This window comes from Phocoena phocoena, chromosome 9, assembly GCF_963924675.1.
Source record: "Phocoena phocoena chromosome 9, mPhoPho1.1, whole genome shotgun sequence".
Taxonomy (NCBI): domain Eukaryota; kingdom Metazoa; phylum Chordata; class Mammalia; order Artiodactyla; family Phocoenidae; genus Phocoena; species Phocoena phocoena.
In genome coordinates, this window is record NC_089227.1 from 63,607,753 (window position 1) to 63,626,338 (window position 18,586).

Below are 18,586 nucleotides of genomic sequence, written 5' to 3' on the forward strand. Positions count from 1 at the left end.
TTTGGGTTAAGGAAATGTTGTGACTGGTCTGATCTTCCATCCAGACCACTAAAACTTTCTCCATATCAGCAATAAGGCTGTTTCACTTTCTTATCGTTCATGTATTCATTGGAGTAGCACTTTTAATTTCTTTCAAGAACTTTTCCTTTGCATTCACAATGTGGCTGTTTGGCACAAGAGACCTAGCTTTTGGCCAATCTTGGCTTTTGACATGCTTTCCTTACTAAACTTAAACATTTCTAACTTTTGATTTAAAGTGAGAGACATGCAGCTCTTTCACTTGAACACTTAGAGGCCACTGAAAGGTTATTAATTGGCCTGTGTCTCAGGGAGTAGGGAGGCCCAAGGAGAGGGAGAGAGATGGGGGTAATGGCTGGTTGGTAGAACAGTCAGGACACACACACCCATCAAGTTTGCCATCTTATATGGGTACAGTACATGGTGCCCCCAAACAATTACAATAGTAACGTCAAAGATCACCTAATCAGTAACTGATATATTACTTTCAAATCTATATTACCTAACTATTTTATAATCATCAATGTAATAACTGATTCAGGGAATTATAAGAAGTGGATGCAAGAACTACCTGGTGAAAGGCTATTGATTATAAAGGAGACTTGTCTCCTTAAAATGGAGAAAATTGGGGAACATTCTTTAATCAAGTGATCAAACTTAGCATCACCAATAATAGAACAAAGTGACAGGTACCTACCAAAGTGACATAATGGAAAGTACACATCTTCTATGTACTATTCTTGCCAAATTTTGTCAAACTGAATCTAATCATGTGGAATAAATTAGACAAATCCAAATGTGGGACATTCTTACAAGACAACTGGGCTGGACTCTTCCAAATATCAACAGAAACAAAAAAGGTGAAAGGAATTTCACAATGTTTATATATTTTTTTAATATTAAAAACAGAAAAATCAAGGAAAAATTATAGAGATTTGCAACAGCTTATGTTTTGTCATAGTTGTTTCACTTTTCTTTATAAGAGAAAAAACCATTTCCAACAAGTCCCTTTTATTCCCAGTGGCAGTCCCACTCCCCTGCTCTCCACCAGGAGGCAAGCACTAGACAGAAATGCACATGCTTTCTCCTTTTCAATAACATTTTTAATTTAAAGGTAACCTTCACCCAAAAAGTGTCAAAATATAAACCTATCAAAATAAATAAGTGAGTCACTGTCACCTCCAACACCGTTTCTCAGAGGTGGCTTCTATAAACAATCCAGCATACATTCTGCTAGACCTTTTCACGTTCAGACATACAAGCACACAAAAACATAGGCACAGACATATTTATATTCACAGATGCTCCTGGGTTGCTTTTACAAAAACAAGATTAATCTGGGACTCCTCACCTAGCAATGAAAAGTGGTCATTGTTGCATTTCATAAAGACCTACTTAATTCTTTTTCATAGATGCTAGTACTTCTATGTATTATTTAACCACTCTTTTATGGATGGATATTTTAATTGTTTCTCATTTTGTCATTATAAAACAATGCTGATATAAACAATGTTATGCCCATATTTTTCTGTAAGCTAAACTTCTAGAAGCAGCACTATCACTATACAATTTTCACTTTGTTTCTATCAAAGTATCTCCCAAAAAGGTATTACCAGTGAGTGTTCCTGCAAAGAGTGTTCAGTGCACACTTTTTTGCACACGCTTGTCGACACTAGAGTCTATCGATGTACGAAAATATGACTGAACTTGGATTTTCTATGTTTTAATTTTCTCACACATACTAAGGCCAAACCGTTATTACACTGCAGGCCAATGACAGTAGAGAGTAAAACATATATGAAGTACCAGCTACTGAGGTCAATTGCTTTCAGGAAAAGAAGAGGGCAAAGAGCTGCCTTTGTGAGCTCTGTCTAACATCCTTTAGTCCTTTTCTGAGTTTTCTGAAGTTTCCCCAGGCCAGCCAGCTACATCTTTAAAATGGCATCAGTGAAAATCTGAATAATTTTCTTCTGAATTCACGTATTTTAATTTTATGTCAACTCTATTATGGGAATTAATGAGAAAGAGAGCAGAGAACTGAGAATAAAAAAGGAGTTAATTAAAAACTCATCTACAACTTGCATTTGAGTATATTTTCCTACTTGTATTTGAACACAGGGTATCAAGTATTTAAGGAATAATCAAGCACACAATTAACCCACTCTGTTAATGAGAGCACATAAATATAGTGCCCACCAAGGTGCCAAGCACAGTTTAAGCTCCAGATAGATATTAGTCCCTCTTCCCTTTCTTCTCCTATTTGAATTCCCCACTTGCTCCCCCTGTCTGCCATAGCTTTCTTTTCCAGTAACACACAGCTGTCCCAGGCTGGCACAACAGAAAGAATTGGAGAGTGAGGGCCAAGGGAATAAAGAAGATCCCGATTCTGGCAGAGAGCTCTCTGGCCAGAAACTCAGTTCTTCTGCAAAGGTATGTGCTAAGTATTAGTCCTTCTTCCCTTTCCTCTTCTGTCTGAGCCCTCCACCTGCCTCCCTGTCAGGACAGAAAGCACAGCTGTGTTTTGTCTCCAGCTTTAAGCAGAGTGCACCTATCTAAGATTTCCTGAGACTTATAATCCTGTAGTAGATAGTGTTCTTTCAGTAACTGAGCAGGGAAACCAGATGAGAGGAAGCCACTTCTTCAGCTTCCTCCCTCCCCACTCCTGCTGCAACAAATACAACAAGGGCAAGTCAAGGTCCAGAGGCGGGGAAGCTGGCACACACCTCCACCCCTCTCAACTCTCAGTCTTAATGCCTGTAAGTGAGCTCTAAATGGAGATGATCAGAAGCCAGTTACTTTACTGCTGACTTTGTTTAGTGTGCAAGATTTATTGCCATACTTCCTAAATTTGTCTTTTGATCCTTTCTTGTGTACAAAAACCAGTGCTCTGCCCATCAGAACATGAGACTACTACAACTATGCAAATCCAAGGAGCTCCGTCAACATCTTAGCTCCATCAACATCAACGGGCTTAGTTGCTCCACGGCATGTGGATCTTCCCGGACCAGGGATTGAACCCATGTCCCCTGTACTGACAGGCGGATTTTTAACCACTGCGCCACCAGGGAAGTCCCTTTCTTCTTTTCAGAATGAAGCACCTTAGCCTCTGCAATTTCCACATATTCAAAACACTATGCAGGAGGCTAGGAAAAAATGAAGAATCTTGAATCAAGGTTCATCATTAGCTTGGAGAAAAAAGGTCATGAAATAATTTTTATGTTCCAGTAACCTACAGGTGTTTCAGGCTGGCATCACTGAACTGGAGAGTTGGAGAGTAAACCCTAAGTCTGTAAAGAAGATCCCAATGCTGGTGGAAATCTCTGCCAAAAAACTGAGTCCTTCTGACTGCAAATGTCAGCCCACCATTCATTTATTACAGTGTCTTCATCAAATTGTTATGAGAGATGCTTATGACTTTTTGTCCTAAATTTATATAACAAAGTTAAAGTTTATGTATATAAGTTTCACATATATTCTTACGTTCATAAAGACTTAAAGCGTTTTCTAAATTATGACTCAAGAACATTTTCTGTAGATCCTGATTAAATTCAAATCACCTGTGACATATTCAATGGAAAATCATTCAACAATAAAAATTTATTTGAGTTTCCTTGTGGGCAATGCTTGATAGGTACTGTGTCACAGAACTATCTACTCCTAAGTCAATATTTAATCATTTCATCTTAACACCCTTGTGTATTGTTGAAATACATGGTAAATGAGTATGATTAAGCCACAGATACAGCAATCTCCTGGAGACTTCTGTTTACTTAAAGAGTAGTGAGAATTTTAAAAATAATAGTATTCCATAAAATATCCTTGATTTCTGATAAAACTATTCCTTTCTGTATTCCTCATGGGGTGAATGCTCTAATATTTTAATAGCAAGCTATCATCTGCTGTCTAGTCACCCAAGTGTAACATTTCTAAATAGTCAACTTTAGAATTCACATTTGCTTTTAAAATCTTACTCTTATTGCTCTACTCTGCTTAGTGAACTTCTCTGTGGAAACAGATACTTTTTAAAACTATAAACCCAAGAGAATACGGGTCACCGTAAGGTTAATTATTTTCCCACTCAAATAAGATGCAAAACAGAAAGAAAGAAGTTCACTCTGAGTTGATGCTGGGAGGGGGGTTCCCATCTATCACAGGATATGGTATGGTGCAGAGATGTGGTATGGACAAAGCTGCCTGACTTCATTATAATGAGACTCTCCATTATTTGGTTTCAGACTCCACAAGTCTTTTGAAAGAAAATACATCCAAGTTTAAATAAAAGTTTCTCAAAAAAACAGCAAAGGCAAATATGAACAATTTGGGAAATTATCAATAAGTGCCAATACCTTTAAGGTAATGTGCACATGTAAATCATTATAAAATAAATAGATGTTTAAAATGACTAGAAAAGAAAAGATTCCAAATAATTATCAAAAAAGTTTTTTCTGCTTATACTTTGCTATTATATACATCTCACACATACAACTAGTAAAGCACTTGCCATGAGACTGAATTAACTTTAATGTCTTCTGAATATAAAATACTGTATTGAGTACTCACTTGGATCTTCTTATACACCAGGACTCTTCCAGAACGTAGTAATTCACTTGTAACTTTATCAATTCTCGCTTCACTTCTTCAGCTGCTTTTCGACTATACATTGAATATACTATTTTTGTTCTGGCTCTAAAGAAAAATAATTAGGCAGAAGATTTTCAAGATCAAAAGAATGCGATCGACCTATTTGGACAAAAGCACTGAATGGAACTAGAAGAAAGTCTCTACAGAAGAATCAGGTCAAGGGAACATTCTGCACAGGAGTTCCTGCTGAGGGGCACTGGGGAGGTCAATGGAGAAAAGCACAGGTAGCACAAGAGTCCTGAGAGAAAAAGTTCAGTTTAATGAATCTCTTCATTTCCAAACTTAGTCTTTTGGTTTGTTTGAGTGCTTGTTTTTGTTTTAAATTCTCCATCACTCTATCACAAGTAAGAGTATGAGCTACACAGACACAACTACAGGACTACTTTAAAGGTACAACAGTCCTAACATTGAGAACAAACGATTAGCATTAAATGGCTCTCCATTTTATTCCTAATTTTAAAAAAAAACAAAATACAAAAAACGAAACTTATTCAACACAATTGCTCTGGAAATTAGTTTGCTAACATTGATTTTTTAATGAAAAAGCTTTTTATTTATAAAAGGTATGTCTTGCTGTTACACAAAATATTAGTAAGGATTCACCAATTACTTAGGAAATGACTAGATGACCAACCTAGAAAGTGCATGAAAATTAAATCTATTTCCTTTACAAAGAGAACACAACACTCTAACTTATAAAAAATTAGTAAAAACAAAAAAACAAGATCATTCTAGTAGGCTATATTGGTGAAAATGAGAAAAAAAATCCTCTTTGAATGGGATTCCATCTCAACTGACTCCTCAGAATTCAAGAAAAATAGCCTATAAGAAAACCTTAATAAAAACTATAGGCTAGTGAATCTTCTGGGGAACTTAAAAGGTGATGATAACTAATAAGGACCTGGGTGTTTGGAGCCCTGTAACCTGTATAAAACAGACATGGGGTGATTTCTTTTTACTGCCTAGGAGAGAAGATAACCCCAAAGACTGTAGTTTTATTGTCCTATGGGGTCTTAACAGTTTGTATTGAACTTAGCCATCTTATTTCAGCATTCTTTGTCCCCAAACTCTATAAACCCCAGTTCACCATATCCTTTTGAAACACTTCTCATTATTTTGCTGGTTCCCTCACTCACTATTTGTAAGAAAAATTTGTTTTCAGCAATGTGATATTTGTGTACTAACCTCAAACCTGCATCTTCATAATGTGGATGATTCACAATGGGCCGAAGTGCGGAGAGTTTAACACTTGCCATTGTAGGCATAGCACCTGCAAACACTGCATCTGCAAAGCAGGAAGGAAGGTCTTAGGAAGACACCTGGTGAGCATGACAAGGGGTCTCCTTCTGGTCAACTCAGTTACTTCCCAGGTGAAAAAAACTGAGGCCCGAATCATGATACAGAGTCAATACAGAACCAGAATGAAGTCAGGTAGCTAATAAAATGGTGGTCAGCAACCAAGCCTGGATAAACTATTTTCCTTGGAAGATAAAGCCTCATCATATGTCTCATCATTGAGGATTTCTGTTTCTTTTGTTTGTTTTTAATGTCTTTTCTTGCTTCTAGGAAAGAAGTAACAAATTGACTAGGGAAGTTTTATAGCACCTAGGAATTCTGGAAGATGATTTAATATTCAGTCACTTGATACTCAGATGACAACAAAAACCTCTCTTTCTATATATGAATAAAATATCACATTCCATGAGTTCATTTCAAAAAGGAATGTGAAGGGCTAAGATTAAAAATTAATTAGGAAAATAAGGATAACATAAATTATTTTAAATTGTGCCATGCAAAACTTTGGATATCCTTTGAAAAAACTTAGAATTTATGTAAAATAGAGAAATAAATTACTAAGAAAATAGATGTAACATTTCCTTTGCAAACTACATAAGCAAGACTGACATCTCTCTCTTTCTGGATAACCTAGAAGCAGGATTGCTTAGAAAGACTGAAAGTAACTTGGGTTCAGGATTGTGCAGTTGTACATAGAACTGTAGGGAAAACCACAGCTAAATAATATGACCTTTTTTTACCTGGTTTAGTGCTATATTTAATCCACTCTATAAGTTCTTCTTGCGGCAAATTGCTGAACTCCCCTACAATATTCCACTGGGTTTGCAGATTTGCTGAACCTTGTATTGACATGGCTGCTAACACAGCAAAAACAACAGCACCAGGATGTACTTTGCAAAAGAGCCATCCAAATAGCTGAAACCAAATTAAGAATACATTGACAACTGTTAGTACAAACCAGCCTGCATCCAACCTCCCAGAGAAGAATACAGTCTCTGCTAGAATCCCTGATTCAGGACTAATAATTATAAGGAAAAGTTCCAGAAACAATAACCTGAGGGATCAAAACAATTCTACCATTAGCCTAATATAGGTGGGACATGATTTAAGAAACTCTTCTGTCAACTTGCTCTACTCCCAGATTCGGGTAAGGCCAGGCCTACCTACATAATTTGCCAGACTCAGTGCAAAATAAAAATGTGGGTTCCTTGGGACTTTCCTGGCAGTCCAGTGGTTGAGATTCCATGCTCCCACTGCAGGGGGCATGGGTTCAATCCCTGGTCAAGAACTAAGATCCCACATGCCACGTGGTGCAGCCAAAAAAACAAAAAAAAAATGTGGGTTCCTTGTCTGACATTTTTTAAGATGTTCAAAACAGCAATAGCAGAGCATCAATCTAGGTGCAGAGTCCTTCTGAGTGTGGGCCCCTGTGCGATCATTGCTTTCTATCAATATCTGTAGTTATCATTCATGAATTCAGCCTGCACTGAATGAGTGTTTGTTGTACACCAAGGACTATTTTAGAAGTTAAAAGGATAAGGGATCTGCTTTGGCCCCTACCCCTTAGGAAAGATTAGTACAAAACCATGAAGAACTTTAATTATAAACAATTTAAAGAACTTTGGGTAATTTAATATTATTTTAGGGCCACTCAATAACAAAGGCTGGGGTAAAATTATCATAGCAGCTATAATGCCAACATAACAATCATCTCACCTGTCTTGAGCAGATCAAGGAAGCCATAACGCACATGTGTGGCGTCAAAAAGAGTTTTAGTCTCATAATTAAAACACCAAGAACTGTATATGCTAACAACTGCAATGCATGATAAACCAGCTGAAAGAAAGAGAAAATATTTTTACTCCTACTATTTGTGAAGTTTAAAAATATATTGTTAAATTGGTGAATATATGGAAAAGGGTACTTTTTCTTAGTAACAATATTTTGATTTCTGAAATAATATTTAATATTATAATCAATATTTTGACTTCTGAAAGTCTTAAAATTCACTTTCAAACTTGTCCCTTTTATTAGAGGGCTAAAATTATAAAGTCCCTAAGGGAAGTGGTCCTATAATTCTGCTCAGAATCAAGCCTAGGGTTAATAAAGCCCACATTTCTGAAACAGATGGAAATACGAAATACAGTATCATGAACTATAGTCACCATGCTGTTGCTGAGAGAGTAGATCTTAAAAGTCCTCTTCACAAGAAAAAAAAAGAAAAACATTTGAGTAACTATGTATGGTAATGGATGTTCACTAGACTTATCATGGTGATATTCCACAATACATATAAATTCTAGTCATTATGTTGTACATCTGAAACTAATATAATATTATATGTCAATTATACCTCAATTAAAAAAAAAACCAGGCTGAATCACCAGGAGATGAGAACAGCAACCAGTCACATCTCTGAGGCCTCAGGACAAGGTGAGCAGAGAGAAAAGTGATCCCTAATCATGTGAAAGACACTCTGCATACGCGTCTAAATGGTCTCCAGCAATGAACTGCTATTACCTTGAGGATGACCAGAGCCGACCAAATGAGTTTCCTACCTAATTGCTCTAACAAATGAATGGTCATGTTTGTAGTATTCTCGTAAAAACACATACAGGCCTATTTTGAAGATGATTAGTGACTTACCAATAAAGTTAGAAAATGGAACTAGAAAGAAAAATCCAAACATATACAAAGATTAAAACAAGCCAAATTTTGGTAATATTAAGTCTTTACCTCTCCATGATCAAATTGGTGTTTTCTGAAATGGAAAAAGAAATACTATCATTGAATCACTACTGAAGCACTTACTTCAGTCATGCGCATTTTTATCTTACAAATAGGAGTTTTACAACTTCTGTAATATGTCCTCAGGACACATACATGTAAATCAAAATAACTGAAAGTTATAAACCAAAACTGGTGCTACAGTCTTTTAAAAGTTTATTTTGCATATCCCATATCTGACTACACGGATATTTATTAGGCCAACAAAGCTCGCTGGCTGTGTATCAGGTACCTCACTGGTAATATAACCTGGCAAAGCAGGGAGTGAAAAGAAACTCTGCAGCCCTCACAGTCCCATACCCCTACTTCCAGTCCTCAGCAGTCCCTCAGCTCTGCCGTAAATTCTAGCTGCTTTAGAGACAATTTAGGAAGCCACACACAAGATTTTTTTTCAGCAGCAGCTCTGGAATATAAAAATAGCCACATAATGCCAGCTTTACCTCTGCTTGACAGTTTTAATTTCCTAAGAAAGGATGCATCTTTATAGGGCCATATATCCTCCCCACATCTCACTCCGATCCCCTCCCGCACCCCGACCCCGTGTTGAGTCTCATCACAGCAGTGAGAGCAACCTTTTGAAAATGGGAATCCAGACATGCCACTCCCTTACTTAAAACTTTCCAATCGGCTATGGGGTTTTTTGTAATTAAAGTAAACTCTCAAATCCTTATCATGCTACACAGAGTCCTCCTAATCTGGTTCCCCACCTCCCATCCTGGAAACTCATCTCCTACCAGGTTCCCTCTTGATCACTGTGCTCCAGTCACTAGACTAATTTTATGCCTTAAAACATCAGAGAGCCGCCTTTGACTCCCATATTCAATGCCCCTTACCTTGATCACTCCCACTCCATTTCCCTGTTTTATCTTCTCACAGAAAACACAGTTTTCACTTATTGGTTTATTTGATTATCATATGTCTCTCCTAACTAAAATGAACCCTTCAGGAGGACCAGGTACAAATCCATCCATCCACTCAATTTCATTGAGCCTTGAGCAGTAAACAAGATGGAAAATAATCCGTGCCCTCACAGAGTTTACATATAAGTTGAAGGAGACAAACAAAAAGCAAATAAACATACATCACATGGCGATAAATACTGTGGGGAAAAAAGGAAACAGGGTAAAAGATGCAGGGAGTGCTGGGTGACTGGGATGGCATATATTATCAGTGTGGTCACCAACTGAGTGACATCTGAGCATAGCCTGAAGGAGCTGAGAGTTTGAGCCTGAGGATCCCTCAGGGAAGAAGAGCACTTCAGGCAGAGAGAACAGACATGGCAAAGCCTCATGGTAGCAGGCTTCCCTGATAGGCTAACAACAAAGACAGCATGATTAGGGAGAAGAGAGAGCAAGGAGCAGAATGAGATGAGGGAGATCCAGGAGAACGGTACTGACAGGGAAGCACATTTTGAGGCTCAGTATTGCGTTCACAAAATTTGAGATTCTCATTAGACACCCAAGTAGAAATGACAAACAGGGAATCGTATGTATAAATCTGGAGTTCAAGGGAGAAGTTTGGATCAGCGACACAAATGTGCGACTTGATAACACATACCTTCTCTATCCTAAACACTGATATATTTCCAAGACCTAGAAAACAATGCCTAGCACATAGAGTTCAATCTTTTTTTTTTTTGAATGAATGAGCAAATGATTCAATTAACCCCTAAGGTAGGTTAATTGAATAGGTAGCACACAATCTAGGTAGCACACAACCTGATTTGAGGACTTGCTTTCAAATATATTGATGTGTTAGCAAACAGTAAAATTACTGGGCAAATGAAGGAAGTGAAATGGATCCTCCTTTATTCTTCTTTCATGCCAAGTAAAAATTATCAGTTACCATTTACCGAGCACCTAAAATGTTAATATGATCATTACATTCCATTAACTCTGATCTTACAACTATTTATTATCCTACTTACAACTATTTATTATCCTAACTGGCAGCTCAGGAAAACAGGTTACAGAGGTAGTAAGAGGCGAAGCCAGGTCTATATATTGACTGGTTTCAGAGTCAATATATTTTCTACTTCATCATGCTGTCTCTATCCTACTTTATCCCCTAGCTCCCTGAATAAAGGAGATACTGATACTCACACCTTGAGAATTAAAATGTATGTCCTACCTCTCCCCTTTTTACATTGGCATATGACTTTGGTACTTATGCAAAATGAAATGTCGATGTGCCATTCTCCTTTCCAAAAAGCTCTGATCCTACCTGAATTGAGAGCCCCGTGAAGCTCAGTGCTTTTCTATAGTTACTTCTATAGTTGAGTTATTATTGAAAAGACTCTTTTGTTTCTGTGAAAAGTTCCACCTTTCTCTTCCAGAGGTGCATACTATAGTTATAACGGTAGCCCCTTTCTGAGCTCTTAAAAAAACTTCATCTCAATTGAAGAGAAATTTTGGCATTACATACCAGAAGCTTTTTTCTTTTCCCCAGCCCTCAAAGGCATCAGGTAGAAGTAAGGGCACAGTTACAGTAAATTGTTTCTAAACGAGAACAAGGATTGTCTCAAGAGTGCATGCAATAATTTATCACTGGTTGGAGATGAAGGAAGAATAGATAAGGCTGGTGTTATAAAAGAAAATATATAGACACACAAATTCAATAATCTCTACTCCCCCAAAAAATCCCACAAAAGAATGAAATTAGAATTAAAACTTCCTTTGCTCCATCCTCTAATCCCATGCTCCTAACAGTTACAAGTTTTATCCTTCCATATCCCTCCTATGTACAGACACATACAAAATCTTTATATTTTAAACAAAAGTGTAATCATCATGTATATGTCTTATAATTTTTTAATTCAAGGATGTATGATGAAGTATTTCCATAAAGAAATCCCACTTTATGACTGGGTCATAAGTAAATCAATCCCGCACTAGTGGATATTTTGGTTGTTCGCATTTTCCACATTACATACACCACCACAGTGGGCATCTCTGTAACATCACCTCCACATTTCCGTGAGCATTTCTAGGGGACACATTTGCACTGGTGAAACTGCAGAGTTAAAGGACAGGCCCACTGTATGTCTTGCTTGTATTGCCTAACTGCCCTACCACCCACTTCCTCCCACGCTTGCAAGCACTGGGTATTATTAATTTTTACAAACTTGGTAAGTAAAAAGGCTTTCACTTTTATCTTTACCATGGGACGGAGCACTTTTTCATGTATCTGTAAGTCATGCATAAGTCTTGACTCACTCAACTACTATTCTTTCCTATGTGCCAGGCACTGCATATAAACCATTGAACTGAACAGAAATGACCCCATCCCCCTTCAGGAGACACAGGCAACACATCAGTATGTAAGCACACATGGTGACAAATGCCGAGAGAAAGAAAAAGGGTGTGATGGTGGAGAATAACAAGGAAGGAGACAAGGGATCTACTCAGAAATGATGGTCAGGAAAGCCTTCTTGAAGGAGGTGGCATCTAAGCAAGGATTAAAGGAGTGAGTCACGCCAAGGCAGGCTGCGGAAAGCAGGAGGCACAATTACAGACTTAGGGTACAACCACTGCAAAATTGCAGAGGCAGGAAACTACTTGTCATGGTCAAAGAGCAGAAAGGAGATCTGTGGGACATTAGTATAGCGGAAAAGGGAAAATGGGAATTTTTTTTTTTTCTCAATTGCTCATTTGAGTCTTTCACTCATTTTTCAAATGGGTTTTTAGTATTTTTCTTATTAATTTATAGCAGTTCTTTATGTATGATGGTCATTAGGCCCTTGTTATAATTTGCAACTATTTTCTCCAAGTTGTATTTTTCTTTGAACAGTGCTTACAGTATTTTACCAAACCAAAGAATTTATCTGGTCAACCTTGTCAATCTTTCTTTCTAGCTTATAGCCTTTATGTCATACTTAACAAGGCGTCTCTAACCTTAAAATTATAAAAATAATCTCTTGGTTTATTTGGGAGTTTCATTTTTCTTTTCTATATTTAAATCTTTGCTCCATCTGGAATTTATTTTATGTAAAAATGAGGTGTGGGTCCACTTTTACATTTCCCTGCTCTTCTCTCAAAAAGCTGTCCATTGGTCCTAAAACCATCAACAGAGTAATTTGTTTTCCCTGCCAAACTGAAGCACAAAGCTGTATCCTTCAAGTATAGATTAGTATAGGGCTACAGTCAGATCATACTGGATGGGATCTGGGGAATGAACAAGTGATGTGCTGAGCTCTACACAAATGGGGAATAATGAGAAAAGCGGAGAAGAGGGATGGCAACAATCGAAACACCAATTAACAAATGTTGAGTGTACAACATGTAACTATAAAATTAATATACCGTAAATAACTACTTAATAAACAGAGGAGGCAACAAAATCATTAATGGCATATTTACCTTATATGTGTTTGTTGTTTAGTTAAGACACCCCACATGTCACTAACAATCTGCAAATAGATTTTTAAACATTTTATAACAGCTGTATTGGGAAAAAGAAAATTTCAAATAATGTATCTTCTAAACTTTCAAACTTTTATTTACTTAAAAATACATAAGTATGGAGATAAGAAGTAATTCAGAAAATAGTAATTACAACAACAAAATCTTACATTTGTACAGTACTTCATCATATCTACATCCAACCCCGTTCAGATAAGTTTTATTATCCTCATTTTAAAAATGAGCAACAGGCTCAGAAAGATTAAATGATCTCCCTAAAGGTGGACAACAACTAAGAAGGGTCTTGAAACTTGACCTTTTGGCTTCCAATTCACCTTTAAGTGAATTCCACCATGCCCAGGTTGTTGGCAATGCCTCTCCTTAATTATACACACACATAACTGGAGAACTGGCTCAGAGACTGATAAGCACAACTAACTAAACACTGTGCTTCCATATTTAGCAGTCACTGGGAGGTCATCTAATCTGAAATCCTGTCCCTAATGTGGATGTCCTCTGTGACACTGCCTGATAGGTTTTAATTCAGCCCTTGGAAGAACCACCTAGCTGCTGATTAAACCTATAACACTTTCCTAATCAGTCCAGATCAATGCTGGTCAAAAGCCCTAACTCCTAGAATTGGCCATAATATTAAGGAGCCAAAATGAGTATAATCTTATTTCCAAGTGGTAGCCTTTTAAGTCTTTGAAAAGAATTATCCTCTTTCCATTTAAGTCTTTCTTCTTTACATCAAACATCCCACTTTCTTTGACCCCAATCTAGTCATTTTCATCATCTCTAGCCATCCAGGTTGCTATCTTTTTAATACATGCTGGATTGCCAACATCTAGTATTTTTTTATTACCTACTGGGTGCCCACCCACATAAAGAAAGCAAAGGAAGCCAAGAGCACAGAGCCTGGCATACAGCAGAAACTGACTAACCATAAACAGACAAGATTTAAAAAGGGTTGTGAGACTACAAAGCTGAATACTATACAACACTCAATGAGGGGGGGTAAAGGTACAGTCTGATTCTCACTCTTCCCTTGCTTTTTTAACGGACATGATGTGAGGCTGGTAATAACTTGTCAAAATAGAAATAATAACATCTGTGTACCCCATAATGCTGTTGAAGAACCAATTGAAATAAGGTATATGGAATGTTTTGGGAGATTATAAACATATGATGTAAATAATAATTATAGTACAGAATATTCTACAAATATATGACACTGTACTAACACAAAAATAATAGCTACAAATCAGAAAACTTTTAGGGTCTATCATTTTGATTACAGACTAACCCCAATTCATTCTCTTAAAACACCTGTACTTACAGAGTTCACCAACTCTTAAAAGAAAAAAGGAGGGACTATTACATCACTCTTTACTGAAGAGTGGAACTTCCCTGGCCTGATTTATATGTGGACTTAAAATTTCATTATCAAAGTCAAGTTGGGAGTCTATTTTATCAAGTTTAGTAATACACTGTTAATATTCTATTTTTTCCTTTTGATTAATAATAAACTCTATCCAGAAGTTAATGAATACTGCACAAATGACTTAGAAAGGCATATATTAAATATTTTAAAGAAATATTACATAAAAGTTAGAAGTGAATCAGTAATAATTCACATAAGCAAAAACAATTGTATCTATGTCAATATGGTTCCTCTGATCCTATCTTTCAAAATACATGACTATCAAAACTTGAGCATCCTTTCCCTAGATCTACTTTATGCTGGCAACTAGCACAATGTTTTTAAGGCTTATAAATGTTCATCAAAGGCTATTAGTAAGAAAATACAGAATGTGTTTCAATAAATCTATATAAAATATTGTATTAGATTAACATGTAGCCTAGTATATGTAACTACACAAGAAATGAAGAAATAAGAAAATGTTCTATTATGAGAAAGTGCTCTTAAGTGATAGACCTACCTTTCTAATGATTGCAATAAACACGACAAGAACAACTGGAAGCAATAATGTCTTTGTATACCTCAGTGGAGTCTGAAATTCAAAGAGATGTTTTGTTAGAAGAAAAGATGATTTCAAATGAAATTTCAAATCATGATCCAAGTGAATTTTAAAACATGTTAGTAAAGAAGCATAAGCATTCACCCATCTAGGGTCCAATCTACTCACTGACTCCCATTGTAAAAATGAAGATGCATTTCCATAGAAACGAACTTGCCCAAAATGTTGAGTTGAAAACACTAACAAATACAGTTCCCAAACACTTGTAAAACATGACTAGAAAGACTACTGTTCACTTTTGCACACTACTTTTCTAACTAGAGAGCATAACTTATTATTCACCTAGGGTCAGCAGAACTCCTTTAAATGGCATGAGCTTTACTGTGCATTTTATCTGGGATAAAAATCATAACCATGATCTCCAGATACACACACACAATGATGACTAATGTTTATAAGAGGAATAAAAACATGTTTACGTTTCTTTGGTAACAGATAAAAATCTACAGAAAAATTTTTTTTATTAAAAAAGCCCCACACATTGTAATTCTATACACCTCTCGATAATTTGAGATCACAGTCTTAAACAATCCTGGGCTTGAAATTTCTAAATTGCAATTGATTTGCTTATTACCAACACTTTCCCTCAGAAAAATAATCTTACATCATTAAGTAAAATGATGTATGCTTTCCCCAATATGTTTATAAAGAGAAATCTAGCTTCAACCATATTAAAAATGCTGGTACATTTTAATGCTACAAAGTATACAGTAAGTAGCATTTTCTGATTTCCCTCTCCTTAGTCCAATTTTCTCACTATTCTGTATTAGACAAGTAATTTTCATAATTCATTATACAAAATGCATTCTTCATGAGTTAGAAATTCCATTAAAAAGAACTTTTATGTTTTCATTTTACTATTTACCTTTATAAACATTTGCATGTTATTATTTTAAAATAATAAATATATTTCTATTTTGTAATTTTTAAATTATGTTTTAACCTACACAAAAGTCATAACTACAACTATTTTTTATAGATCTAAACTTTCAAATTTTATTTACTTTTTTGGCCACACTGAATGGCATGTGGGATTTTAGTTCCCCAACCAGGGATTAAACCCATGCCCCCTACAGTGGAAGCGCAGTCTTAACCACTGGACCACCAAGGAAGTCCCCTAAAATTATTTTATTATTTTAAAAGTTAGACATTTGCTAATAACAGTTAACAATAAATATAAGAAAAGTAGTAAGATACAGATGTTTAGTTTGAAAAGGAAGTATGTCAAAACTGTGTTAAAAGTATTTAACAAAATTTAGTAAGGAGTTCAAACAATTTTAACATTATATTCCAAAAGTTTATTTAAAAGGTGTTTTTTAAATATTTCTTTTAAAAAGAAAATCATATTAGCATCAGATTTTCACAGCAACACTTTAGACCAGAAGATAGTACAGTAATTTATTTAGGATTCTCAAGGAAAGATAGGTGAGCCAAAGATTTTGTATCTAGCCAAACTGACCTTCACACATAAAAGCCACTGATAAAATATTTTGAGCATGTAAAAATTCAGGGATTACTGCTCCCATGAGCCCTTCCTGAGGAATCCACTAGAGAGAAATCTTCACACAGCCAAGAAATGTGTTCTTCGATCCTACAACTCATAGTGTACAATAAAAACAATGATCTACAGAACTACGACAATGAAAGGGATATAAAGATGACAGAAGAGTATGGGAGGTTATACGTGCTGACAATGAAGATACAATGGGACTCTTAAAAATGGGGTAAAAGGGGGAGAGTATATAAGAAGCAAAATAATCTCCCTGATTATAGTATTACAATAAATTAGAAATGGGTGGGAATAGGCATGGGGCAAGAAACGACTAGCTAAGTTCAGTATAACTCTCAGGAGGAAACCGATAGAAGGGACTAAGGTTAATATATATAAGTATTAATGTAAAGGAAACAAAATTATAAAACTTCCTCAATGCCAAAAGATACACCAGAGAGAGGGTATGCACAGAATAAATGCAAACCACACAGTGAGAGATGTATGCACGTGTGTGTGTGTTCTATTAGAACTGTAAGTTCTTTTAATATTTCTTGTAATTGTTGATTTTATTCTAAGTTACATATGCTCATTGTGAAAACTAGAAAATGGAGAAAAAATAAAGGAGACAATGAATTTCACATTTTAATCAGTTATCAGCATTTCCTCCCAGATGGATTGTATGTTCACATTTGCTCATTTCTGCATATGTTGGGGGGGGAGGGTGGAGGGGGGATGTGTTTTTGGTGCTGGGAAAGGGTGAAAGCCCTTGGTAACTTTTTTTATTGATTTGAACAAGCTCCTATACTAATTATATTAATCTCTAGTTTCATTTATTATATTTATTGCGAGAATCATCCCAGTCATTTCTTTTAGTTTTTATAATACTTAATGTACAGATGTTTTAAGTTACATGCAGACAAATCTATTAATCATTCTCATATATGTTTTGCACTTGTATTATGCTCATTAATAATGAAGTTAATATTCATTCAAATTTTTCTCAGATTAATTTTTCAGGCTTCATTTATATTTAACACATTAATTGAAATGAAGTTTGGTGTATAATATGATACAAGGCCTTAAGCTGACTCCCCACCCCAATTCAATTTTTCAAATAATATTCATGAAACAATGCATCTTTTAAACATTTATTGATATATTATGTGGTGCTCTCTTCACTTCATACTAAGTACATACACATAAACATAGTTAAGTACCTACACATGGGTCTATCCAGCATTATCTGTTTTTGGTCCTAATGTTCCTGTTTTGGTATCCTTGTACTTTAAATATTATTGCTTTCCATTTTCATATCTAAAAAGCAAAGATCCCCCTCACCGTTTTAACTTTTTTTTTAGTAGCACAAAACAATTAAAATATGATTATTATAGAAAATTTAGAAGATGCAAATTATAAAAAAAGTTAATCACTGATTATCTCTCCACCAAAAAAAAACACTGTTAAAATTTTGGTCTCTTACACTTAATTCTATGTGTGCTAATTATAGGTCAATAAGATCGGACCATTTTGCTCATCCCATTATACATCTTAAGTGTCTTTCCATATCGGTATGATATCATGTTAAATTGTTCCCTCTTCCCCACTATATGGACGTACCATACAAGAGATGCCCTCTCTGAACTGGCACCGTGCTCTGTCTCTACAGCATCGTCCCTGTGAGGGTACCTATGGAGATGAGGAATGGCAGGCTGGACACAGCTTTGCCATTTTCTTCAAATTGACTGAAGGCACCTTATGCCTCAATAAACAATTTCTTCTATCACATAACTGATGGTTCATACTTTCAGGTTGTAACGGCGTGTATATCCTCAATAATGTTAAAGGATTTCTACTGAGTCCTCATTTCTCTGCTGATGTCTATACTCTACTTCCTTTACCACCTCCTTGAA

The 18,586-nt window shown here is 35.9% G+C and overlaps 1 protein-coding gene across 1 annotated transcript in view; it reads right to left on the reverse strand.

Moving 5' to 3' along the window:
- Window positions 1–18,586, reverse strand: part of DPY19L1 (dpy-19 like C-mannosyltransferase 1) — a 95,253-nt gene that overhangs the window by 4,900 nt on the left and 71,767 nt on the right. The window contains exons 15-21 of the mRNA XM_065883493.1: window positions 15,086–15,157; window positions 13,101–13,150; window positions 8,692–8,716; window positions 7,672–7,791; window positions 6,696–6,870; window positions 5,845–5,944; window positions 4,579–4,704 (exon numbers count right to left, since the gene is read on the reverse strand). Coding sequence (XP_065739565.1) covers window positions 4,579–4,704; window positions 5,845–5,944; window positions 6,696–6,870; window positions 7,672–7,791; window positions 8,692–8,716; window positions 13,101–13,150; window positions 15,086–15,157 — 668 coding nt within the window. The remainder of the gene's footprint in view (window positions 1–4,578; window positions 4,705–5,844; window positions 5,945–6,695; window positions 6,871–7,671; window positions 7,792–8,691; window positions 8,717–13,100; window positions 13,151–15,085; window positions 15,158–18,586) is intronic.